We start from the raw sequence: 9,284 nt of genomic DNA, 5'->3' as shown, positions 1-9,284 counted from the left end.
TTCCCCTTAGTGAAACCATGCTGGCTGTATGAGGTTGACAGAATTGAATCATGTCATACATAATCTGTCACTTAAGCCATCTTACTGCCAGAGAAATTGTACTGCATCACTTGCCTTCTAACTCTAAAAATGGTCCAGAACTACAGCAAATTACAGATCAGAAATGTGGTATGTGAACCAGACAGATGGACAGAATAGAATTAACAGACATACATTAATAAGTCACTGGGAAGAATTATTGTGGCTTTTGCTTTTCAGGGAACTCCTGCTTCATGACCACAGAGAAATCAATAAATACATAAAAAGAAGAAATGCAGGGAATATATTTTACTTCTATTTTCAAAAAGCATAAAAGACACCTTTAATGTGTGTCATAAAAGACACACATTAAAAATGTTAAGCAGCCAGGGCATAACAAAGGAGGCATTTAGAAGAGTAATTGTAGGATCCTACAGCAGCTGCAACCTTATATGTGATGGAGCTTTTAAGCCATGGTCCCATTTCTACTCAAGGGCAATAGAGCTTACTGGTCCTTGGTCTCGGCAGCATTTATTATTGGAACTGTTTTTATGTGAAGATACTTGTAGGCTCCCTAGGATAACTCTTGCATCCTGTTATACTTACAAGATACTTGACTCAAAGGTAGCTTCATGCTTTACAAATATCAAGAACATCTGTATTGGAAAGGAATGTGTCATTTTTCAGATGCTTTATGGCATTCATACTTATATAATGCAAGCTTGAATACAACCTTTCAGTGAAAGATTTCTTGGTATTTGGTTCTCCAGTATGATTCATACCTGATGCTTGGTTTTAAGGGAGCTTATTTCCTGAGTGAAATTATCTTCTAATTCCTTTAATTTTTCATTATAGTACATGTCCTTGAGACTTAGCTGGTAATAATTTTCTGTCTGTAGCTCTTTCACACGAATCTGCAGGTCCAGCATTGCCTGACTCTGTTAGAACATGGATAAGAAGATAGCATTAACAGAGAGATTATCTGCCTTTAGCAACAGCTTGTTAAGGATATTTTATTTACATGCATGTATTTATGAAAGACAGCATTTGGAGAGAATTTACAGACAGACCAACCAAGAAGACATTCCAGAAGTAAGGTTCCTTTGTTTTCTTACAAGATGGTTTATAGAAATGCAGCTTCTGACTTCTCTACTCAATTAAAAATCCTTTCAAGAGATTCAGAAAAGTATTAGAGAAAAGTCTAAACCTTTCTCCACACTCACTGTTCATACAACGCAGTCTGCATGTTAACAGGCAGCTGCAGCTACTTGCCGTAACCTCTTTTATGACAAAAGGCATGCAAGCCCTCTTAAGCAGAAGGCCATATAGGAACAGCTAGTCAGAAACATGCAAATGTAATTCATAAGCTGTACACTAGGAATTCTATGTTTCATGTTCATAAGTTGCTCTACCTACCTTTTCTTTTATATCTGACCTCATGACCAACACTTCCTCAGCATACTCAACTTCCTTCTGCCATTTCACTATCCCACCTCCTTTCTCATATACTTTCCAGATAAATATAGAGCCATCCTCTGAGGCAGTCAACAGAAATTGGTCATCATTTGTTATGGACATCTTAGAAGGAAAAGACAACAAAATAATAGCAGAGACAAGGAAGTATAGAGACATTACTCCAAATTTTATTCCCCACCCATCTACTCCCTGTCATTTCTACCACAATTCTATGATTCTATGATAACTTTATCTTCCTCTTTCCAGAAAGACCTATATTTTAAAGTTTGCCATCAGAGAAATGCCATGTTATGTATCCTGGTGCAAGCCACTTTTTAGCCAACAACAGCTTATCCAGTGACATCTATTTCTAGAGAGAGGACTTCTATGAATGCTGTAATATTCGTTCTTCATGTGGAGGCTCAACCTCAGTTTTAACAGTTTTATTATGCTATGAAATGGGAAGGAGAATCAGTGCTAAAGGAGACATGTGCAGCCTGTAGTGCAGGGAAAAGAAAGTACTTTATGTTACCTTTGTAACAGCACTTGCATGGGCCTGATACTCATTGAAATCCATTGTCAAAGGTAGTGGGTACTTCATAGCTCGAATTGTCCCCAGAGATGTACCAACAAATACCATGTGCCCAGAATGAGAAATAGCTACTGCAGTATAAACAACACCAAAAGCAGGAACTTCATGCTGGATCTAAAAAAAAAATAAAGACAAACAAAAACACCCCACAAAAGCCTCACATCACATTAAGTTCCCCAATACTATTTGATTGCCTATTGCATGAACATGTGTCATACCTCTGTCTGCAGCAAATAATGCAGTTAAAAGAATCTACATTCCTATAGGAGTAGAGCCATAACAATCATTAGTATTAAGCTTTACAGATACTCACTCTTAAAATTTCAAGCCAAGTTCTACACATTGATCACTTCTGAAAGATGTAATGGTTATCAAACACAATTTGCTACTTTCCTGGACCAAAAAAAAAAGGAAATGCACATAGCCTACAGTAGGAGATGCAATATACTAAGATTTCAGCAAAACTGTAGGTTCAAGATTGCCAAGTTAGTTTGTTATCGGGATTAGTAGATTTCTAGGTAAATTGGAGTAAAGTTATAAAAATACAAAATTACATCAAAATCTCAGGTTTCATGGTAAAAGACATAAGAACACATGAAAAGTGTCGGTAAATATTTCAGCTCTCAAAACCAGATTGATTACTACTTGGATGATAACCATTTACTTATGGATGATAAGAAAACCAAAGCACTACTACCCTCTCCCAAAAAACTTAGCAAAATCCCAGAGTCCTTGTTAGCTCACCGAAGACTCTGAAATTTCTTTGAGAGTTTGGTCAGATCCAACAGCAAGGATGACTTTGGCATCAGAAGACAGGTCAATGCTGCTGTACCTGCAGGACTTGAGCACACACTCTGTCTCCCTTTTACCTGTCAACAAGTTCCACTCATACACAGCACCATGTGTGTCACAGGAGATAAATTTAGCATCATCTGCACTCCACTTAACTGAACGTATCTGGCAAAAGCAAAACATCAAAGAGCCTGATATGTAGGTTACAGACACACAGCATGGAGTCATTTTACTGGTAAATCCATGTCAACTTCGGAATCATACTTCCAAGTCTTACTTAAAAACCCTTAGATGTTTCACAACTAATTATATTTAAACAAAAAAAAAAAAAAATAAAAAAAAGAATCTGGAACAACTACTTTATGAACAGACTGTCAGGAAAAAGCTCATTTCAATAATGAGTAGTACATTTTATTTTTATAATTTATTACCGGGATATTTTTCCTGGTTCAGTTATCTGACGATCATTCACTTTCAATTTAAGAACAGACTCTTTAGATGTACCTAATACAATCCACACATTGACTTGTGACCAAAGAAAATTGACTTTTGTATTTCTAATTTTACTTTTTGGGCCCATTTCTGATCCAAAATTCTACTTTACCTTCCCAAAATGCATCTTTGAATGAACTAGTTGGTACTAGTTCATGCTTTAATGAGTTGTATTGCGTAGGATTTGTTTACTAACCTTCCCACTATGTCCTTTCAGATTATTAATATTCTCAAAGGTGATGCTGGAATAAATTTCAATCACATTTCCATTAACTGCAGCAAAAAGATGTCCTCTGTTACTGAATGAGCACTGCAAAAAGAACATAACCACTCATTACTGTAGATGCAGTGGATAAAAACATTCATGCATTGAATTCCAATGACATCATCTAAAATCAGAACGTTACACAGAAAGAAAACTCGATGACATAATTAGCCTCTTACTGCTTTCTTAATTGGTACTTTGCCTGGTAAAATTCAGTCCTTGAGCATTTCTCAGCAAACTACCCCTTCTACTGCTTCCTAGGTGCACATTACACATCAGCCTCCAGGCTTATTTTTCAAGTCAAACTCCTTTTCTCTATGGTTTGATATCCTAAATCCTACTAGGATCTACTAGAGAGGTTTCTGTCTTCTGTCATGTTTTTCGCCATTCTGCTTCTTATAACTCCTCTATTTCATTTTTGCATCACTCCTTACCTCTCTACACTTTATCACAGCAAGCTCCTTGAAAACATGCATGTCCTCATACAGTAGACTTATAAATCGTAGTTTGTCAGAAAATCCAACCAAACAGAAAAGGCCAGTGGGATGAAGTGATACTGCATATGCTTCCACCCAGTATTCCTTATACAGCTCCAACGTGCTGAAAGAGAAAACCTCTGCGCAGTATGGAATAGCACAAACTCCCTGTGCATGCAGAACGGGACATTATCTGGCCCAGCAAGGACACCTGCAGCTACAATCTGACTCTGCCTTGTCCTTGAGGAAATGTGCTGTCATTCAGTTAAGTCATGATCACACAGATGTTACAGAAAATAAAGGCACATCTGAACTTTCTGGTTCACAGAGAAGGTGTAGAAGGTGCAAGAGCAAATCCTTGTTTACTGTAATATGATGATGAAGGTAAATGAACCGCTAACTGCAAACCTACACAAATATCTCTTCTGAGATTTGTTTTTCTCCCCCTCTCCTTCTACAGAACCTTAAAAGCTGGAGTCATTTTGCTTAAGAACTATGGCTATGAAGCAGGACAGCAGTAACTTAAAGCAAAGCTGAATGAAACATTCCTGAAGATTTTTGTCTCAATACACGTGAGAAGTCTGACACAAAAATGGCTTAATAAAAAAGGCTTTAGAGTCTTCTAGCACTGGTTTTAAAGGCACTGCATATTCAAACACCCCAAATAATGTCAGTTAGCCCATTTACAATCCCACGCCACACAAGAATTCTACCAAAACAACACTCTCATTCATAGGAGATTGCTGCTGTTGCCTGCCAAATACAATAAACAAAAAAGCAAAAGGTAGTATCAAACACAAACAACTCTTTACTTTGTCTGGTAATTCCAGATGCGGACAGATCTATCCAGGGAACAAGTGGCAAGAATGGATTTCCAAACACAGATGTCCAGACCAGTGATGGAAGCAGAATGCAATGGGAAAGTCAAATATTTAAAATAAGCAATCCTCTCCTGAGAAGCAATGAGAACATACAAAATTCACAAATATTTCACTACAAGCCGTAAGTCAGGTAAGAAATCTATCATTGCTCTTTGCATGCAGTAGTCAAACAGATCTGAGGAAACCACGCTCCTTTCAGTGCACGGGTCTGAACATAATATTAAAAACATAACAACGTTATAATCAGTTTTAACTTTATAATTAATAATCAAGAAAAGCGATGGGGGAAAGATACAGGCTCCACAGTCCTCATACACTAGTGAAAGCAGAACGTAGGTGCCCAAAGAAATGCAAGTTAGATAAATAAATAAAACTGGACCTGCCAAGAATTCATTTAAGGGCTTCTGGTCAGACATACATTTAAAAACAATCAAGTGCTGAGTGATAAGCAGCTTAACCAAGATGTTTAGCTAGTACATCCTGAAGTGAAGCATCAATAAAATTTTAGGCTACGTGCAGAAAAAGGACCCATAACTACAAACCCCCCTTCCTGTAAAGATCTTTCTATATGCCTGTACACAGGTGAGGTATTTAACTCCAAGCCAGCCTATTTAATGATAATACATTTATCTCCTGTCTTTTTATTATTTAATTCCCTCAGAGTAGGGAATGTTTCTCATTATGTTTCTCCTTCACAAAGAGGTTTCACTTCTAACTAGGACTTCGATGACTATTATTTTAGAGCCACATGAGATTCCCATGGCTGTCCCAGCTTCATTATTGCTTTAAAGATTCTGCATGTTACAGTGGAGCATAAACTATTAAGTTAAAAATCTCTCTCTTAAAGCCTTACTTAACTAGTTCAACACTTACTTAACTAGTTCAGCACCCTTAAACAGACTTAACAGTGTCCTCTCTCATTCTGCTGAATAACACCAGGTATTCATACGGAGGGATGGTTGAGCAAGGGGCTACTGAAATATAGCTCTCAGAGAAGCACGCAGAACTCTTCATATCATGAGCTTTAAGGGTTCAGATGCTATTTGATGCTATTTATGAGAATGCATCATAGAAAGTGACATAGAAAGTGGCCTGTGCCATTACAATATCCCTTACTGGACATGAGGGCTGTGGAATGTGATAGGATTGCACTCACCTTCATGAAATCAGTGGTGAGCATAGAAAACATGTAAAGCTGATTCTTATGTGTGTTAACAACCATCGTTTCCTCGGAGGGGCTGAAGCATATACATATAATGTCCTGTCTGCCTGACTTGTTTGGATCACTGCTGAACTGGTCCTTAGGAAGCTGCACAAGAAATGCATCCCATGGGATATTCCAGGTCTCCACGTTTTAGCAGTAGGCACGCACACACACACAAACAAACTTTTGCTGTGATGCTACTCCAATAAGCATATACTTACAGTGAAAAAACTTAGATATTTAATAGTACCTAACTACTGCAAGGCAGGGAACAGAGGACAAGATAATCTAACTGCATCTATCTACAGCATTACAGCTGAAAAAAGTATTAGAGGACATTTCAGCAGTAAACTTTAGCACTGCCTTAAACAAAACTGAAGATGGTAGCAGAAAAACATTGAGAAAAAAACTAGCAAGTGTCAGAATGAAAACTGCCTGAAAATTGTGATCTCAGAGTAACAGTTCTTTGCAGTGTATCATTCAGGTTGATAACAGCCTTATTACAGGGTCTCATGCATAGGGAAGATCTGACCTCTTAGGTCCAGAGTATGAAGGCTTAAGCAGGTCATCAGAGCTAAATGATCTTATCCAGAGACTGCAATAAGTCAATGCATACAGTTCACTATAGAACAGTTAGAAATCTTACTGGATTACTTAACAGTGCAAAAGTCTCATAAATACCTTAGGGGACAAAACCTTTGCCTTGGAAAAAACCTAAACAGACCACTTCTTCAAAATTGATGTAGAGTACTTCTTAGCTCCAACAGTCTCCATAAATAAAAGTTTCTTAAAGGCTTCCTGATGTCTAGCAGCCTCAAAGCACATTTTACATGTGGGAACATGCAAAGCTACTTTACAAAAGTCATCTGTCACTTACTTTCAATGTAACCTCTGGCAACTCCCTTCCTTTCAACCAGGAGAGTTAGCTAATGCTTAAAATATAATTTTGAAATGTGCTAAAAATTACTATAAATAACTGAACTGGAAATATCCCTCTACCCCTCCCCTCTAAACAGGCCTCTGCTGCATAATTGCCCTGAAAAGTTTTTTTTCTCCCTACCCAGATTTCTCGACTCTCCTCGTAGAGTTCCTTTCCCCTGCTCTTCTCAAACAGCAGAACAATTCCTGGGCTAGATGAACATGCAAATCCTTTGGAATAAGCTGCAATTGCAGATATTTGAGGCAAAGAATCCTGTTGTGAACCATCATTACCACTGGAGCCAACAGAACAACTGCAAGCAGGAAATGCATAAAGACTTAAGAATAAAGAAGGACAAACAAAAAAATACTTATCAGCAGCAATTAAAATATTATTGATAAACTGGACAAGAAGGAAATAAGTGAATGGCCTGCAACTAATGAAATTATTAGTATTTAACAGATTTACCATTCATATTCCGCTGTTGCATCTTCTTCTAATTCCCTGTGTGGTTTTCTGTACTCTACACTTGTCTTCCAGAGCAGATCTCCAGTTTCAAACAAGATCAGTTTGCCTGTGTCTGTGCCACATATAACTTCCTCCTTGGACAGCCAGGTATGGCACAAGTAGTTTTGTGGCATTCCCTTTTCTAAATTCATCTGCTTCAAAGTTCCTTCACAGTACTTAAAAAGCTTAAAAAAGCCATTTCCAGTGATACAAACCTGTGTATTGTCTTGAGGACTAAAACTCACCTATGGAATAAAAAGAGAAAATATTTTATACAACTATATTCACAAACAAGCAAATATGATACTTGTTGTAAAGACTTGCAATACCAGATACGGGAGAACCAAACAAGGGAAGAAGGTTCTTAGAAACATACAGGAATACAGAAAAGAATGACCATCATAACTACATATTGCAGTTTCCCCCCTTTTAAAACTCTGTATATCAATTTTACATGATGCTACAAATACATTAATGCTATTAAGCTGCTATCTGAATCACAACACAATACCAATGGAAAAGTTGTCTCTGCCCTTCAGAATTAAATGCCAAAAGTAAGGCCAAAATACCTCTTTACTGCTGATTAGCATGTTTTTTTTCCAGTGGCAAGCTTCATGAGAAGTGGAACCGTTAGTTTCTAAAGGCCAGGAATAAATTATTTCTGGCATACCTTGCCCATTATACGTATTAATTCACATAATTAGGTATTTATTGGTGGAAACAGTGGAATATCCATCTCAATACACAACACGAAGGATAGCAGGGGTAGTTAGAACTCATTTTTCATGCTTAATGGGACTTTAGACTGTAACTGTCTTTAAAGTCACTGTCCTCCTCTTAGGAATTGAGTTCATGAAGTTGGTAGTTCACCCAACCTCTCCTTGTAGCTGTACCCCAGAAAAAACAGCAGCTGGGGTCCAGCCAACCCAGGTACTGAAAGCCTCTTACCTCCCTGCAAGAAAGATACTAAAAACGGCACCCAAAGCAGGATGTGGGAATCGTTTGAGTGCCATCAGCCTGCTCCTAGTCACTCTTCCTTGGCTACTCCTCTGGTCTGCCCATAGAACAGACTGCAGGAAGGAAAAGGTGTGTGAGCATGCAGAGAGCTTTCAAGGTGTGTGCTATGCCTACTGAACACAGCCAATGTATTTAATGAGTGTTTCTGCAGAGACACAAGGGACATGTTGCGCACACACTGGCCAGTAGTACTGGCCTCACACATAGATCTCACATGATATGAGAATCTCATGTGATGTAAGAGATAAGGCCATGAGAATGTCCATTATGGGTCAAAAGCAAAAATTTATTTAGCCCAGTGTCTTATTACTGAGGAAGGCCAACAACAGATGTCAAGAAAGGCCATGGAAACTGTTCAAAATCTACAGTGTGGAGCCCTTTCCTTCCTGTCTTGCCCTGGATAGAAGCCATGTGGCCACAGGAAAAGGTACTGGGCACGTATCCTGCAGACTGAACTCATGTTCTAAGCACCCAGTACTTGTTGAACTTAAGTTTGGTCTTTTTACCCACGTTTTTGAGAGTGCAATAAGCTTGCAAAGAACCACTCAACTGTGAATCAAAATGTTAAACGTAAGCCACAGAGACGCTGGCCCAGCTCATTTGCGGAGGTGCTTGTGTGCACCCCCGTACCCTGGCAAGGTCGGGGGGAGCCGAACGGGCCCGGGG

The 9,284-nt window shown here is 38.5% G+C and overlaps 1 protein-coding gene across 1 annotated transcript; it reads right to left on the bottom strand.

Moving 5' to 3' along the window:
- Positions 1–800: 800 nt before the first annotated feature.
- Positions 801–8,280, bottom strand: LOC104400710 (WD repeat-containing protein 65-like; the record flags this gene model as incomplete). Its single annotated transcript, XM_010023067.1, has 11 exons — positions 8,272–8,280; positions 7,563–7,846; positions 7,236–7,407; positions 6,128–6,280; positions 4,903–5,042; positions 4,049–4,214; positions 3,546–3,659; positions 2,810–3,022; positions 2,006–2,179; positions 1,435–1,596; positions 801–956 (listed from the first exon to the last, which is right to left on the bottom strand). Coding segments are annotated over exons 1-11 (1,743 nt in total), but the record flags the coding sequence as incomplete, so codon positions are not given.
- Positions 8,281–9,284: the final 1,004 nt, after the last annotated feature.

This window comes from Nestor notabilis, unplaced genomic scaffold, assembly GCF_000696875.1.
Source record: "Nestor notabilis isolate BGI_N333 unplaced genomic scaffold, ASM69687v1 C15405185, whole genome shotgun sequence".
NCBI classification, from domain to species: Eukaryota; Metazoa; Chordata; class Aves; order Psittaciformes; family Psittacidae; genus Nestor; species Nestor notabilis.
The sequence above is the reverse complement of the archived record's forward strand: the minus strand, read 5'-3'. Positions and strand labels throughout refer to the sequence as shown.